Source organism: Ascidia mentula, chromosome 5 (genome assembly GCF_947561715.1).
Source record: "Ascidia mentula chromosome 5, kaAscMent1.1, whole genome shotgun sequence".
NCBI classification, from domain to species: domain Eukaryota; kingdom Metazoa; phylum Chordata; class Ascidiacea; order Phlebobranchia; family Ascidiidae; genus Ascidia; species Ascidia mentula.
Window position 1 is genome coordinate 22,071,765 of NC_138570.1, and position 16,265 is coordinate 22,088,029.

The following is a 16,265-nucleotide window of genomic DNA, read 5'->3' on the forward strand; positions in this document are numbered from 1 at the left end:
TAACAAATATTGGCAATTGATTGGTGTCAAAAGTGAAAAATTCTTTGGTGTCAAATATTGGACCATGTGGGATAGTAGGTTACACATTGACTTCATACATTTTAACAAAAAAACTTCATAGGCGTGTGTAACCCAAAATGAGGGACAGAGTTGTTTTATCGTTTCAACACATTGCGCTGGTTAAAACAGGACAACAACGGTTACACATAGAAGCGGAAACGGTCGTAAATCGGCCTGGGGTTGATTGTCTTTTGTTCTTCAGGAAGAGATCTGTTAGTCATCCACCAACCGCCGCATATACGAGATAATATCTGTAGCTTCTCAGTGCGTGTTTGTATGTTACGTGTATTGCAGAACTACTTACTGGTGTAAAACATTTGTGCTCAAAAACTTTAGTCAGTCAGTTTGTAAACCGCACGTTTCTGTAAATTGTATTTGTTGAAGGAAAAACAGAGATTGACAAAAGACTTAATGAATTTACCCAAGGAAAATATACGTATTCGACTTGAATTGGACCTGAGCTAATCTACTGCTTGTATCTTTGCTGTAATTTCTATTACACCTCTTTTTGTGAAGGTTATCCTACTGTATTTTCCAACATAATTTTAAAGAGAAGGTGGGAAAAGTATGAAGGTGTGGATCAGTGTTACCCTACTGCTCGGGATTGCTGGAACTGGATGGTCACAAATCGACTTCACATTCGATTGTTCAAGCAACGCGGTCGCAATAACGTGAGTAAAAATGCAAGGTTTTAAATACAAGATGAATCTATAAATTTTTACAACAATTTGGTCTTTTCCACTCACAAGTTCACCTGCAATTATCGGCCCAATTTAAAGACTTTTAATTAACCGACAAACGATAAAAATGTCAAGTTGACGCTTTCAAAATTTGTGAGAAACGTTTGTGGCAGAGAAAGGTTAATGCATTTAATGTTTGCAGTCTACGAGAAGCCTACCTTAACACATTTGTCACACTCCCTGTTCGTTCCGTGTTCTTCATCAAGCCCGGGGATGACCTGCACACCATCATAACCACCGGATCACCGTCATCACCATGCAGCACCACAGATACAGGCGATTACTTGGCAGCAACCTTCGATAGTTTCCAGGAATGCGCGTATTCGACCGTGGTAAGAAATATTAACTGGTTTCGACCCAAAAGTGATTTATTCAGTTGGAAATCTTGGTCAAAGCCTAAATTTAAACGTATGTAGGATATTCCGTTGGGTGGCGCAGTGCACACCTGGTACGATTTTGGGGGTGTCCCCAAAGGGGTTCCGCGAAATTCCTTGAATAAATGTAAAGAGTTCCGTGGGTTGTTATCAAGAAAAACGTTTAGGATTACCTGAAGTTTCTCAAATTTGGGGTTCCTTGGAATCTCAGCTAACTCGGTAGAGGGAGCAAGAGATTTGTAACAGACCGAGTTGCAAAATTTTTATTTCTTCTCCAGCAAACTGGTGGAACAATCACATTCCAATACAAAGGAATGCTCATCACTACAAACAATGGAGTCGTCGACAGGGATTCAAGACATTTCTTCACTTTCGAGTGCGTTTACGCTGACACTTACGATCTCACTGCTGTTCCATTCCAACCATATCTAGCGTAAGTAGAGGAAATATATTATAAGTTTCGAACACGACGCGTTCATTTAATTCCACCTCACTTTTGGTGACTGATGTTTTCGGACAGCAATAAAACGTGGGAAAGTCCCTTTATTTCATCATTAAGTGGTTTCATCGTGTCTATGGGTTCGACAACCTGTGGGTTCGGAGCCGCATGGGGCTCTTCTATACCCACTGTTATCGATCCGTAGAGTCGATAAACTCATTTACAAAAACAACTATAATGCAAATAAATAAGATTTTAAGTAAGTAATAGTGACGCTTGTTAACAGCAAATAGGTTTCAAATTCACTAATTGTGAGTGCTGTAAGGGGTCAAAATAATCCAACCAACTTAAGGGGTCAAAATAATCCAACCAACTTAAGGGGTCAAAATAATCCCAACCAACTTAAGGGGTCAAAATAATCCCAACCAACTTAAGGGGTCAAAATAATCCAACCAACTTAAGTTTTGTGTCTCCCAACATGTTTTAACTTGGTTTAAAAAGAATGTATTTGACTTTCTGAATAGCAAATGTTGCTTACCGCTGGTCAGTTCTGAAACATTTGAATTATTCGCAAACTGCCTTTGGAGTCGCCCTCAATTCATTCCTAATATCTTGAAGCAAATTGCTGGTAACGTGACGTCACTTGAATGCAGGAATTTCTTCTCCTCCGACTCGGCGTCGGCCACCCTCACCCCCACCCTCTCACTATGGAGTGACAGCGGTTTCAGTGTCCCACTGCCAACTGACCGGGGAATCCCCACCACCGATACCGTCTACGTGCAGATTGAGAGTCACAATATATTCCTCATCGAGGTGGGGTTAACTGGGTTCACAATTGGTCATATGAGACGACGCGAATTTTGCCAATTTTATTTAGAAATGATGGTTTATATTCGCCACATAATGACGTGCTTTTGTATCAGAAATTATTTGCAATATTAGTCCTGGGTTTTAATTTTAATGAGCGTTCACAGAAAAGGCATTGTAGCTTTGGGTTGTTGTACTTCGCGAGTTATATAACTCAACTACCAGGTTATTGGTTCAAGATCTACCAGTTTTCCAGAATTACTCGAACCCTGTCTACAGTCTGTAACAATTACTATGTTCCAGGTTGTCAAATGTGCCAGTTCCCCGAGCGACACTTTAGGGTTTGTTTCCGAAACAGTTCTTATTGTGAATGACATGGCGATGAGTGGGGCCGCGATCATCCAACAAGACATGAGTGTCTTCAAATTCTCATTCCCTCCACAGTTCGGCCACTTCCAGAACCTTTACGTGGTTTGCGAAGTTCAAATTTGTGACACGGTCGCTTCTGGAGCCACATGCTTGGTCAGTGCTTGCTTCGAAGTTTTTATTTAACTTTGACTCAAAATCCCAACATAAAATTTAGAATTATCTGAATATTGTCTGACGCTTGAAAAGGGAACAAATTGTCCATTTTAATTGATGCTAGTCAGTCGATACGCAACATTATCGCAATGGAATGAAAATTGTTTTATAATTTTGAGTTACGATGTAAACTCTATTTCCCAAGATAAACATTTTCAAAGACATCAATATTGGATTCCCAAACACAAAATTAAACTCTTTTAATAACATGGGTAAAAAAAATCCATAATTTCTGCAAGAATCTGATGTCAAATAATCAACCATTGGTTTCATGCAACAATTAGAGAAACGTGATTTTGACATTTTTCAGGTTCGTCGCAAACGAAGCGTTTCCGTAAAGTTGGTGAAAGATGACAACGAAAGGAAAACTTACATTCTGTCGACTTCATACAGCGTGGAACCATCCCCCGACCAATCACAAGAAAGCAACCAGATCGCACCAGCTGATGTGGTTCCTCGCAATGAACAGGTTGACGCAGAAGAAGTGGAAGAAAACACCAACCCGATATCAGAAACCATCCAAAACTCCAACCCGATATCAGAAACCATCCAAGACACCAACCCACAATCAGAAACCATCCAAGATACCAACCCGGTATCAGAAACCATCGAAGACACCAACCCACAATCAGAAACAATCCAAAACTCCAACCTGGTATCAGAAACCATCCAAGACACCAACCCACAATCAGAAACTATCCAAAACTCCAATCCGTTATCAGAAACCATCCAAGACACCAACCCACAATCAGAAACCATCCAAGACACCAACCCACAATCAGAAACTATCCAGGATACCAACCCACAATCAGAAATCATCCAAAACACCAACCCACAATCAGAAACCATCCAAGACACCAACCTGGTATCAGAAACCATCCAAGACATCAACCAGGAATCGGAAACCATCCAAGACACTAACCCGGAATCAGAAACCACCACGACTACGAAAGCAGCGACGACGACAGAAACCACCACGAAATCAACAACAACCGAAACCACAACGACCAGGAAACGACCATCTCAGGTTGTAAACCACACCCCGAAAAAAACAACCAACGGCAACAACGGTGCTTCGGTCATTTCTCGTCCCCATGGCAACACCAGCGGTGACGTCAAACACGCGTCCGATGATGTAATGTCGCGTTTCGTCACTTACGTCACGCAAGCGGAGATGGTGTTTTACCTTGCCATTGGTCTGCTGGTTCTCATGGTCATTGTTATGATGGTTGCTACTTACAAGAGGTGCGTGGGGAAAAAGAAGGTTGCCAGAGTCGGTGAAAATGTTTGGGGAAAAAACTGAAAACATGAGATTTTAACCAAAGTTTGACGTGGTGTTTGTGATATTTGTTGTATAAAAAACCAAGTTTGCTCGATTGTTTTTCGGTCTTTATTTATTCGGAATAAAATGTTTGAATTAAAATTCTGTTGGAATGAAAATAATTAAAAACAAATAAGAAAACTTTCTTTGCAAAAGTTTGGAAAACGCAGATTGTGTTCTGGAATGTAATGTGTTATAACCGAACCCTCTGAGATATTATGTTCTGGTCAGAGATTATATCAGGTTGAATGGGGGGACAAACAACAACCTTTTTACCAATTGTCAAAGTCAGCGCCCTAACCCAGTTGGCAATAGTTGACGTCACAATAGAAGTTCTTAGTCATAATGCAGTCTAACTGTGGAGTGTGGATCTGCAGAGAAACGGTTTGATTTAAACGTCATTTTTGTGTTTAATTGTGCAATTCAATTAGTCGTCTACGCGTCTGTCCCTGCAGATCAGCTTTCGCAACTAATCCAGTTCGTACCCACACCTTACAACACGTCTCGTGGCTTAAGGCCTACTGGTTGCCTTTGCGGTTAATATTGATCAGTTTCAAAGCAAACAATGTTGTCCACGAGCACTTGTACACAGACTCCACCTCCCTTGTGTAATTTCGAATCCCATCGGGAGTCATTTTGCAAACTGATTTCAGCGTTTCTTAAACCTTTTACATTGGTCCTGAACTTTCACCTTATGTGTGCCTACTAAACTGTTCATTTAATGTTTGGTAATGGCCCTAAAACACCCTTTCCAACAACATAAACCCTGTAAGGTTTCCTGCAACAGATTATTCCAACACATGCGAAAATTTCCACAAAAACTTCTGTATTTCCACCAACCTTTTCATAACAACGCTGTCTGTTTAAAAATTCACAAAATAATTATTTCAGTCTTTGTTGTCAAGAGCTTGAGCCATGAAAATTCTTCCTAGTGTTTGTGAGGAATAATGACAAACTTTGTCGCAATAAGCTGTGACTTGACCTGGAAAGTAAAACAACAGTCAGTAAGAAATCTTGCAAATAACAATAAAAAAACTAGTAATATTTCCTGCAACGGCGACCAAGTCTGCAAACCTAAAAAATGAGTAATTAAAAATTAAAACAACATTTATTCCCATGGAGCTTTAGGGATTTTATCTTTTAAACATTCCTGCAATGCAACGTAATTTGTTGGCAAAATAATTTAATTATTTGCAGCCTAATTTCCTTCTTAAATTTTCCCATATCAGAGGCAGAAGGTTTAGTTTTTTGGACAACAAAAATTGTTCAAACAATAAAAAATACCAAAGTTAAAAATAAAACCTCAAGTAAAATTAACCAACTACAGATGTTATACCAATGTGCTTGGCAGAGGATATGAGATATCAAGTAAATACACATGGACATATAACAAGAGGTAGTTGCTCAGTTGGTTAAGAGTGTGGTTGCTTGGTTTTACCTAATATGTAAATAACAGTTTGTGGTGGTTTCATTCAATCTTTTACTTTTCTTACAGAATGAACATTTGTTTGTTAATAGAAACAACATCCTGGGTAACTCCCTTATTTCCAGGAAAAGAAAAAACAACCCCAGACCCAGATTCTCAACCCAATTTCCCCACCTGCTGCGAGTAGAGCGTCAATCCTCATTGGTTGCGGAACAGGTTTGAACAGTTTGTTTGGATCCTCTTCCGGGAGTGGGGGTTCCCCTCGTTGAGAACGAGCCGCATTTTCCGTCTGTCTCCGTTGTGTGTGGACGAGCTTGTTCTGGTGTTGCTTGGCAGCTGATCTTTGATATTGCACAAACTTTCCACCTTCCTGTGTGACCTCATCAACTGATGACATCATCAAGTGGAGTTGACGTTCCAAAGATGAACTGCAGAAGAAACATGAATTAGGTGGAAGTAAGTACACGTGTGTGATGTTGGCTGCTGGGGGTTTAGTGATTATTTCATCAACAACATTTCACACTAAGGTTTTGCTGACGTTCTGACATTTAAATTAGAAAAGCACCGAAAATTCAGTTTGCCGAATTTATTCGGGCACAGCATTCTTCAGCGCCAAAAAAGGCTGTATGATAGGATCACATCTAATCCAGCACATGTTTTGTTTAAATTTATCGCGATTTTAAAGAGATAGATACTAAAATTAGTTTCGGTTTATACGGCAACTTTTGCCAAATATAAAAGTAGCTGTTCGGTGTATCACTAATTAAAATCCCTCTAGCTAAAATAACACATTGTGCAACTAAAAATATTTCAAAATACAATTACAATACATTCTATGAACGAGGGTAGCTCTTTAACCCAAACATTGTTTTGAGAGTGAAAAGTTTTAACCTGTGTGAAAGATTCAAGTAATCGACTTTCTCAGGGATCGGATTTTCTTTCTTCAGTTTTAGAAGCAGCATGTTGATCAACGGGGAATTCTTCACACGGATCGGAACTTCCTCGTAAATCTCCTCAAACGTCAATCCTTCTTTCTTTACCCTGCAAAAAAATATGTTGGGTTTTTCCAAACACACCTTTACAGAACCACAATTGATTCCAATGCATGGCAGAAAAATATACATTCTGATCTGTTTATTAAGAGCTAGACAGGGTGTACACATTGTTTCGACCTATAAGGACTCATCAGTGCAGCTGTTGACTGTTTTTGTAGTAGTACACAGACTGTAGTTTGCTTTTACTTTGTAAGAAAGGTCTTGAAAAAGAACTAATTGTGCATTTACTAAGAAAACATACAAATATACAGTTCTGCATGCTGTATTTCTCTATATTTCCTTACACATCCAGACCTCTTGGATTAACTTATGTATGGATGCAATATTGTTGCGATTGTTCATCACTACAAAGTTTCAACAAATACTAGGTATAAACTCATACAGAGCAAAAATCCATCTCAAAGTTTTGAACATTTTATCTTAGCTTTAACATATTGGACATAATCACATAATTTGGATGCAAATAAAACAGATTTTTAACTCACGATTCATATGAAAAATGTTTTCCTTTGTACATTTCCATCATTTTTGGGGTGAGACGGTAAGCTTTTAGAGACAGACACCCCTGACTGGTTTTAATCGGGTCAAAAATTAGGACGATGGATTCCTCGATTGCCGACTGATAAGAGAACTGTGAGTCTAGGAATGCTCGGTTTATAAAATTTCCATGGTTTGAGGATTGGTACCAGCCGACGTGCAGGTGGTCGATGTTGACATGCCTCAGTGACCTCATCATGTCCATCTGGTATTGCACTGGAAAAACATGCAATGACTTTATTGGAATATTACAGTGTATTATTGTAACATAGCGATGTTGCTTTATTATCACCAAATCATAAAAATGACTAGTATTTTTCCTCTAAGAATTACAAAATAAACAGATGAAAAAGTGAGATGAACTCGCAAGCTTGTGTACTTTTGCAAAAATCAGTCTTGTGCAAAACCAAGAGAGTTCAGATCAAACTAAACAGGTCAAGATAATTGCTTGATTTCTAAGCATTAATATTTTCATTTTTTGTGTTTTTAAATATTTATTAATTTAAAACATACAACTAACAATACTCATAAATATTTAACACTGGAATAATAACCTATTAACACCATGTATTTAGATTTAGTTTTACCAACAACATAAATTTACGCTACATAAATTAATCACAAGCAATAATGTTATTAGAAGGAGATGACAAAAAAAATAAGTTCGATGCCTTCATCAAAATCTGAAGTTTCATTCGTCCGAGGGAAAGGAAAGCAGTTTGTGATTTCCAAAGTATCTCCGACCACAAGCCCAAGTAAAACTCCCTGGACAAGTTCTGGACCTCCGCTGTCCTCTTCACAATGTTTGATAATTCGTAACACAACCTGAACAATAAAACACATCAGTAATTCCTGCATAGAGGATTGAGTGAAGTCAACACAAGTTATTCAGGCATTGTCCCAACATAATATGTTGCTTGGTACTGTGGACACAAATATAGTCCTATTTCTTGTTTTCTAAATTTTGTAACATGTTTGTTTTTATAAGAAGTTGTTGATTCGACAAACAAAATTAAAAAAAATGTCAAAGTTTTTATAAACTTACCAGTCCATCTATCTGTATATTTTTCACGCTTGTTTCTTGCGAATTACTTTCCATTTTTCAAGATTTTTCTCAAACAATGTAATAAAAATTTTCACAAACGTGGGAATACACTTAAATCCAATGAGACTGCCAACATTTTTTGCCGGGGCGAAAGGTAGCTGTCCAATGAGACTAACAACTTAAAATTACCGTATTTTACGGACCATAAAGCGCACCCGATTATAAGGCGCACTGTCAATAAATTGCTTTGATTAGTTTTTTGTTCATACATAAGGCGCACCGGGCTATAGAACGCAACGTATTTTTAGGAGTATGGGTTGCCGTATAAAGCTCAAAAAACAAAAACTTGTTACGTAATAAATGTAAGCAAGTCACAATAATATGAATATCACAGTTGCTAGTTGCTTTTACCGTAGTTTATTGTGTAAGACGGTGGTTTATTTATAATAGTATCGGTACTGGTTTTGAGTGTAGGCAATAAAGCACTACTTGATCCATACATTAGGCGCACCGGCTTATAAGGCGCACGATCAATTTATGAGGAAAAAAAGGATTTAAGTTGCGCCTTATGGTCCGTAAAATACGGTACAGCGAATTTTGTTTGTCGAGGTCAACAGAAGACACTCTTGTATTCGACCATATTTGTCCTTGACTTTATTATGATTTGAAATTGCATTATTTGTCTGTAATCGTTTTGGCTATCGTTGTTGGAGGCGGTGCAGTTGCACGTTTTTAAACGCAAAACCTCCTTGCATTAAATCAACAGAGACGAATAAAAAGTTAAATAAACATTGTGTGTTGTACAACAAGTAGCGAAGACCTTGACCAAACCGAGTCGTAGTTTGTTGTAAATACGCCAGACGAACTGTGCAATCTATGTGAGAAAACTTGGGAATCACCAAACTAAAGATGTTTAGGTAAAGAATGCTGGATCGTTTCATACTTTTCACAAAGATAAACATTATGTTAAGCGTGATTGGCGAATTGCTGACAAACATAATTCTACGAACAAACATAAATGTTTGTAGAGGAAAATACCAAGTAAAAAAACTAACCAGCTATGTATTTGTTAGTCGAGTCTTAAACGTGACGCCAAAAGTAATTCTATACCACTAAGGTCGACGTTTTGTCTCCCAAAACACACAAACAAATATCCGATAACAACACATTACATAGAAGTGAATCCTCGCAAACAATACCCAGGCTTTGTACGTTGATGTAGAAATGCGCAAGGAAGACACAGCAAATCATGCGACGCGGTGATTGGTCGTCATCAATCACGTGACTATCATGTCACACGCCTTCAGCTGGAGAGGTAAAGCGTAACCGTAGCAACGTCATCGGAATGATTTGTTTCATTGGATGGTTCCAGATGAAGCCTCGCACTTTGCAGTCACGACGAATTAAAAACAAAAGTTTAACATCTGTAGCAAGAAGTCGTCAGTAGGCTGGAAATAGTTTTAAAACTGCAAGGATTCCAAGATCGGCTAATCATGTCAAAACAAAGTAAGTCAAACACACGGTTTCATTTAACACATGGTTTTGAAGAATCATTTTGTCTTTCCACAGATGCATGAGATTGATGCTGATGAGATTCTGTGCGACCCGAGGTCAGCTATTGTCGGTGGTGGAAGTTTTGGAACGATTTTGTTGGGTGAACACAAGTCACTCAACAAAGTTGCTGTGAAGATCTTGACTCTCCAAGGAGGGCCAGGAGATATTCCTCTTATAAAGAGCGTGTGAGTAGAGAGAGCTTATCGCTAGTTACGGCGCGGCACTTTACCTAACTATATTTCAGAATCATGAGTGAAATTGGGAAACTTCAAACTTCCCAAAGTGAAAACGTTGTCAGAACGTACGGTTGGGCAACGCTGTCCTGCAGTATTGGAATCGTTACAGAATATTGTGAGGGCGGATATCTCCATCAGTTACTCCTGAATCCAAGCGTTGGATTGGATATTTCGCTTCGCCTCAGGATGCTCAAAGAAACCATGGATGCTGTGGTTTTCTTCCACGAGTTTCCACAAGATGCTTTGGTTCATGGAGACCTGAAACCTGCAAATACCCTTCTAACCAGAAGCCTCCAAATAAAGGTTGCCGACTTTGGTAGCGCTCGTATGGCTGCAGTAACTGGTTCGACCACCATTCGGGCTCCAGTCGAAAGCGAAAAAATCGAATTCACTGCTGAATATACGGCACCAGAAAAGTTAAGACGGATTACAATGAAGCCAAAGAAAGAACACGATGTTTATAGTACTGGAGTGATGACCCACATGTTCATCTTCCGTGAATTTCCCTACCCACCATTGGATGCAAATAAACTGTGGATTGCAATCATCAACGGAGAGAGACCCGACTGTGATGAGATTGAAGAGTTGAAAGCAAGCTTGGGTGACGGTCAGAGGGAAATCCTCACAACGATGGATGAAGAAATGAAACGATGTTGGGATCAGGATCCGAGGAAGAGACCTCCTATGAGAGAAGTTCGCGACCGATATCAACGCTTGTTAGACAAGAAAAACCCAGCTGACATCTTACAACACGTGACAGATTCTGTGCGGCAAATGAGTTTAAACGATCCTGTCTCAGCCAATCAGAGACCACTTGTTCCGCTTCGCCAGTTTTCGCCATTTACTAGAAAGTTCGATTTACCAGAAGGTAAAAATATGTTTTATTTGAAATTTTGACAAAACATGAATTGTTGGTAAAGGAAATTATGAAAGTCACGTGTCGGCGGAATATCTGTTACTTTGTGATTACAATAAGCTTCGATTATAACTTTTTTATGCTTACCAATGGTTTGTAGAAGAACGCAGTGGGTCAAAAACCGATGACCTTTCGAGCACATCACGTGACGTCACACAAGGTCAAACACCACGCGGTGTTTTGAAAATTCAAAGGTCATCCACTTTGCAAATGGAGACACCTGGTGTCGTGTTGCCAGGTATTACATTTTAGATTTTTTAAACTAAGCGTATTTTAGTGGAAAATTAATTTTAGTTCATATGATGAACGGGGATTCGAACCCTCGATCTCCTGCTCGTGTTCAAGGAGTATTGTTCAGTTGACATTGTGGCTTACTCAAGGTCATCATTAATTTCAAACATTATCAAACCGTCACAGTTTTTTGAATCAAAGAAAAACTTTTTACCAAAATCCACTTATATTTGCAGATGACGTCACAAAGTCAAAACTACAAGAATTGTTTCGTCAACAAAGTGAGTACTAAGAATTAAATATTATTAATAATTACCTACAGAATCAAAATTTTGAAATTCATGTTAGAGTAATCTAATATCAAGAAATACCGGCATATTTAGGAAATCCTTGGTCTCAAAACGTAGTCAGATGACGTTGATTGGTGAATTAATCGCTAACACACAAATGACGTGACTACAACGACCTCTGACGTCACTTAGTGCTTGTAACCATACACCCCAAAAATGTGATGTCTCAATGATTTTCTATAAATCACCATGGAGACCAGGTTCGTCCAATAGACCTTGGGTTTTCGAACCCTGCGTCAGTCGATAAACGTGTGACGCAATACATCACCATGACATCTAGCTTTACACAATGCTTGTATGTTTAGCTGGAACCAAAACTCAACTGGTGATAGATAAATATTCAAAATCACTGAAAGATGGAAAATATACCGAGGCCATTATGACGAAACAACAACTTTCTCGATTGATTGAAACTCAAATTGAAACTACGGCTGAAGATTTGGAGAAATTCGCTGTTAAAAGCAGAAACGAGAAGAGATTTCGTAAAGCTTTGTTGTTTTTCCAAATATCATCAGATTATTATGCAAAGAAACCCAACCCCAAACTTTCAGCTAAAGGTTCAAGGAATTGCGCGTGGCAATTGATGAAAACAAACAAAGCAATGGTAAACAGTGACGTCACAAACAAACCTATTGTTGGTGATTACGTTATCCCACTGATTAGGGACATTCGTCACCAAACACAGAACTTGGCAAATGTTGAAGACAAACTTCGCGTTGTGTCTGAATGTTGGTGCCTCCATTACATCGAATATAGTCTTGATTTAATCGACTCCCATCAATCGAGGGAGGAAACGATTAAAGAAGGATTGGATCTGATGAGGAGCAAGTTTGAAGCAGAGTCGGGGAAGTACCGAGTATACGGAATTCTTCTCAACAATCTTGGTTATGTTTGTGAGGAAACTTCACGGGTTCGTGACGCGGTTGGGTTTTATCGGCGAGCTGTTGATGCCCACAGAATGGCTGAAGACTTCCCGACTGAACAAGAAAAGAAGGAATTGATTGAATCAAGTGAAAATAACTTGAAAAGAAACGAAGCAAAGTTGCGATAAGAATGACTGAATGACTATGTATGTTTCATTATGACACCTGGTGGTCAAAACCTATTTTCAGTTTTAAGAATGACTTTTGTGACGTCACACACGCAAGAACAATCGTGTTAATATACGTTTTCTTGCGTCTCTGTGTGCACCATTGTTTAAAAACTTTGTTTGTTTCGTCACAATGAACATCAATTGCTTGCATGACTTTTCATCTTTCATCGTGATTTTTCTGAAAATTGTAACAAATAAAGTTGAATACTTTGTGTTCCTCCCACTCGCACTGAGTGTTTTAGTCTTGAGTAGTGAGAGATTTGCAAAATAACGGTAATATTATGTTGGAATGGGATGTCAGTTTACAAATTGTTGCTTGCCTTTAAATAAAGTTCCACAATGTTATCAACTGGTTTTGGAGAGATTTATACTAGTGACACGTCACCATATATAGTCCTTATTTATAAGATTTGTTCTTACTTGTGGTGGACGTCCTTATATTTAGGCATTTTGAGCTGTTTAAGCCATTGGCGTCCTTTACATTATGTTTTGGATGAAGTTAAATGCAGAACGTTTTTTGCGTAAATAATTAATTTAACTCTTCAACATCACGGATATAAAAGGTCACCTTGCAAAATTTATGTAAATGACGTCGAATTTTTTTTCCGTCGCTCTTATGTCGGTTTCACATCGGTGACAGCCCTGTCTTTATACGTGTCTTCGTTGTTTGGGAACTTCTTATATTCAAGTCACGTGATTCCTATTCAAACTAAACTTGTTCGCTACAACGACTCTATACATATATGCTGAAGATATACACCCTACTTACTATTCCCTAACACCTGTATTCCATTATTACGTAACTAACGTAATTGATTACTCAGAAACACATTTTATAATATATTTTGACACCAGAAGATTGAAGACCACAGCAGTTGTTTATAAATCACAAACTTGGCGGAAAATGATGGCTTGCAACTTCCATTTTCAATAAACGCACTTGCAAGTACCAGGTGTTTTTCGATGAAACGCACTCTTAACATTCTACCTCAGGCAACAAAATCGTCAACTTCGAACATAATTGTGTTTCTATAGCGCCACCACGCGCTCATTGGCAATTGTTAGCAGCTCTGTTTACCAACCTAATGTTATGAGACCTTAGGTTTCAGGTCGCATAATTTTCGTTTAGAAACCTGCGTTCAACACTTCCACATCCACATTAAGCTTGTATACGACAACTTATGTAGGAAGTTACAGCAGTCGCCAAGCAAGGGCCAACCCTTTGTATGACTAACAATTAACGAGCGTTAAATATTATAAATAATCCTGAGTCGTCTGTTTAACGTTTTTTGATTTATATATTTATAAGAGTGACGTCATACAGCAAATGAACGACCAGGATCGCTTATAAAATCTATGCGTGGGTGGGAGTTACACAAAACCTCACCCTCACACACTTAACCCAAATCCCTCGGTAAACCTCACAAAGCTTTCAACACTTGCCATTTTATTTACAACAAAACAACAATATAAAAGATGACTTCCGTCACCATGGAAATGAGACGTTCGGATATAACTTACACAAACACAGCAACTATGACGCGTTTGACGTCACAATCTAGTTGATAGAAGTTTCGTTTATGACCTCAGAAAGGACTTTGTCGTCAATCTTGCCAAGAATGAGAACGTAAGCCGACAGATCCGGAGCGTCAGAGGATGGTAGAGTGTCGGCTTCCAATGCGGCAGAGTCAGCACCTGATCTTTTTTCCGGGGTTTTCTTGGCAGATTTTGTTCCGGAATTTCTGTCAAATAAAAGTTTTCTAAATTGAAAGAATATAAATAACTTTTCGAACAATGACCAATTGGACACTTCAAGCCAGGAAAATCCCCCCCCCCCCAATCTTTAGTTCCCGCGCAAATATCGCCTTCAATCCAACAACATTTAACTTAAACAAATCTTAACCTCATCTAACCTCAACACTTACGTCAATCCATTTATCAACACTGTTTTAAATATTCCAGAACCGCAGTCACCAGCTGCACTGATGAGACATTATAGGTTAAAACAATGTGTTTGTAAACCAACAAATTTCTTCTTACCGTTTGCCGATAATGTAGGTGAGGAATTTTCGCATTGCTGCCTGGTTGAACGAGTTCGACTTAATCTGGGTCGCATAAGATTGCGAATATCTTTTCTCGGGCGTACTGAAATCTGCTGAGTCACCATTCTGCTCCAGCGACGCAAGATTGCTGAATAAGCAATATCCAGTTAAATTAAGGAGGATTTTTGTGCCCATAGGTTCTAGTTTTAAATTTTAAATTTGTAATCATTTTTGATGAGTCATGCTTACGTCAAAATCCGGGCTTCTTCGTCTGTAATTTCCCGGTTGACTGAAGCCGATGTTCCAGTTTGAAAGTTTACGAACAAAACAACAACAAGAATCATTTTAAACATTTTTGAACTTTTTAATGTTTTTCCACAACAAGAATGAACGTCTATACTGAAACGAACATAGGTTTAGTGTTTGGTGAAGTTGATCCCCAACCTTCTTCACCCAGGGCCCACTTTTGTGTTCAAAAATATCTCAGACTGCACCAAAGCCACCAAATGCCGTAAAAGCATTTGTTTTTCTACGTCATTGCTGTTGCAAGCCAACAATTACGCACTTGACATAAAACCGGAATCGGACACTGAGCATAGTTAGAACTCCGGTAACAATTATGTAGAACAATATTATTCCACTAACTTATACCAACCTTACCATGCGGTTAACCTTAAAACGGAGGCTTGCGTTCGTCTCATCCGAATCTAGATGTTGCAAGAAACCAACACCAATTTCTGACTTCTGTGATCAATGTGTCGTGGATGCGTCGCATTTATACCAAACCGATCTCATTCTATTGACATTTATCTGGGATTGTGACGTCACAGTGGCGTTTTTCTAGCACAACGCCTTTTGTTTGAAACAATCGAGAATCCTGAGAAATTGAGGGGAAGTCGAGAAACCAATGAAAATTTATGGCGGAACCAACAAGTCATCCACCATATGGCGCTCGATTGTTTCGTAGTCAACGAGCAATTAATTGCCCGTCTGTGACGTCACTGTAACAATTGTTGCAAAATTCCAACGTGCGTCGCAAAACGTACATTTACTTTAGAACACAACACACAAGCAATGTTACGTCACACATGGGTTTGTAATGGAAACGCGACACTTGTTACGTGATAGAGGGTAAGTAATTGTTTTTTAATTGAAGAATGTTTCTATTGTTGTCACAACTCGACCTTTGTTTGTTTTTGTCACATCTGCAGCACGAACGTGTTTAAGTTCTTATTATGACGTAACAAACACATATGAATCCAGTCGTTCGAAACAGGGATTGTGATGAAAACATCGTCAAATCATTACATTCGAACGAAACATTTAATGTTTAAAATATTTAGATTTTGTGACATATTGACCGGTTCGTTCGAGTCCTGCAACAATTGTTTTCGAAATTTTCTGCCGTAAGTTGGATTCTTATGAACTGTTGATGCCTTGTGCAATTCATGGCACCA

General features: G+C 38.7%; 4 protein-coding genes across 5 annotated transcripts; 2 read left to right on the forward strand and 2 right to left on the reverse strand.

Moving 5' to 3' along the window:
• The first annotated feature begins 600 nt into the window (after nucleotides 1-600).
• Nucleotides 601-4,305, forward strand: LOC145903236 (uncharacterized). Its single transcript, XM_082991302.1, has 6 exons — nucleotides 601-731; nucleotides 943-1,132; nucleotides 1,453-1,607; nucleotides 2,267-2,426; nucleotides 2,724-2,942; nucleotides 3,313-4,305. The coding sequence occupies exons 1-6, from the start codon at nucleotides 628-630 to the stop codon at nucleotides 4,303-4,305; spliced, it is 1,821 nt and encodes a 606-aa protein (XP_082847428.1). The 5' UTR covers nucleotides 601-627.
• Nucleotides 4,306-5,141: 836 nt separating this feature from the next.
• LOC145901893 (eukaryotic translation initiation factor 3 subunit H-like) lies at nucleotides 5,142-8,507 on the reverse strand. The gene is made up of 6 exons (XM_082989702.1): nucleotides 8,387-8,507; nucleotides 8,013-8,166; nucleotides 7,290-7,557; nucleotides 6,641-6,790; nucleotides 5,924-6,177; nucleotides 5,142-5,305 (listed from the first exon to the last, which is right to left on the reverse strand). Exons 1-6 carry the CDS (start codon nucleotides 8,438-8,440, stop codon nucleotides 5,211-5,213), a joined length of 975 nt encoding a protein of 324 aa, XP_082845828.1. The 5' UTR covers nucleotides 8,441-8,507; the 3' UTR covers nucleotides 5,142-5,210.
• A 1,244-nt stretch (nucleotides 8,508-9,751) lies between these two features.
• Nucleotides 9,752-12,982, forward strand: LOC145902619 (receptor-interacting serine/threonine-protein kinase 3-like). 2 transcript variants are annotated; one of them, XM_082990658.1, is made up of 6 exons: nucleotides 9,752-9,892; nucleotides 9,956-10,125; nucleotides 10,185-11,044; nucleotides 11,193-11,330; nucleotides 11,560-11,604; nucleotides 11,979-12,982. In XM_082990658.1, exons 2-6 carry the CDS (start codon nucleotides 9,956-9,958, stop codon nucleotides 12,722-12,724), a joined length of 1,959 nt encoding a protein of 652 aa, XP_082846784.1. In that variant the 5' UTR covers nucleotides 9,752-9,892; the 3' UTR covers nucleotides 12,725-12,982. The 2 variants fall into 2 exon arrangements, with proteins under 2 accessions (XP_082846784.1, XP_082846785.1); XM_082990659.1 differs by having other exon boundaries at nucleotides 11,196-11,330.
• Nucleotides 12,983-14,324: 1,342 nt separating this feature from the next.
• LOC145903237 (uncharacterized) lies at nucleotides 14,325-15,161 on the reverse strand. The gene is made up of 4 exons (XM_082991303.1): nucleotides 15,058-15,161; nucleotides 14,807-14,956; nucleotides 14,692-14,748; nucleotides 14,325-14,508 (listed from the first exon to the last, which is right to left on the reverse strand). The coding sequence occupies exons 1-4, from the start codon at nucleotides 15,159-15,161 to the stop codon at nucleotides 14,325-14,327; spliced, it is 495 nt and encodes a 164-aa protein (XP_082847429.1).
• Between the last annotated feature and the right edge of the window lie 1,104 nt (nucleotides 15,162-16,265).

What these genes read in the sequence shown, in the direction of transcription:
- LOC145903236 (XM_082991302.1), top strand. Translation starts at nt 628, where the DNA reads ATGAAGGTGTGGATCAGTGTTACCCTACTGCTCGGGATTGCTGGAACT. An exon ending in ACAATATATTCCTCATCGAG is followed by an intron (nt 2,427 to 2,723) that starts GTGGGGTTAACT and finishes ACTATGTTCCAG; the next exon opens with GTTGTCAAATGTGCCAGTTC. An exon ending in CTTCTGGAGCCACATGCTTG is followed by an intron (nt 2,943 to 3,312) that starts GTCAGTGCTTGC and finishes GACATTTTTCAG; the next exon opens with GTTCGTCGCAAACGAAGCGT.
- LOC145901893 (XM_082989702.1), bottom strand. Translation starts at nt 8,440, where the DNA reads ATGGAAAGTAATTCGCAAGAAACAAGCGTGAAAAATATACAGATAGAT. An exon ending in ATATACAGATAGATGGACTG is followed by an intron (nt 8,167 to 8,386) that starts GTAAGTTTATAA and finishes TTTATTGTTCAG; the next exon opens with GTTGTGTTACGAATTATCAA. An exon ending in TACTTGAATCTTTCACACAG is followed by an intron (nt 6,178 to 6,640) that starts GTTAAAACTTTT and finishes TTTCTTCTGCAG; the next exon opens with TTCATCTTTGGAACGTCAAC.
- LOC145902619 (XM_082990658.1), top strand. Translation starts at nt 9,956, where the DNA reads ATGCATGAGATTGATGCTGATGAGATTCTGTGCGACCCGAGGTCAGCT. An exon ending in ATTCCTCTTATAAAGAGCGT is followed by an intron (nt 10,126 to 10,184) that starts GTGAGTAGAGAG and finishes ACTATATTTCAG; the next exon opens with AATCATGAGTGAAATTGGGA. An exon ending in AGAATTGTTTCGTCAACAAA is followed by an intron (nt 11,605 to 11,978) that starts GTGAGTACTAAG and finishes TTGTATGTTTAG; the next exon opens with CTGGAACCAAAACTCAACTG.
- LOC145903237 (XM_082991303.1), bottom strand. Translation starts at nt 15,161, where the DNA reads ATGTTTAAAATGATTCTTGTTGTTGTTTTGTTCGTAAACTTTCAAACT. An exon ending in ACCTACATTATCGGCAAACG is followed by an intron (nt 14,749 to 14,806) that starts GTAAGAAGAAAT and finishes ATGTCTCATCAG; the next exon opens with TGCAGCTGGTGACTGCGGTT. An exon ending in GTGTTGATAAATGGATTGAC is followed by an intron (nt 14,509 to 14,691) that starts GTAAGTGTTGAG and finishes TTTATTTGACAG; the next exon opens with AAATTCCGGAACAAAATCTG.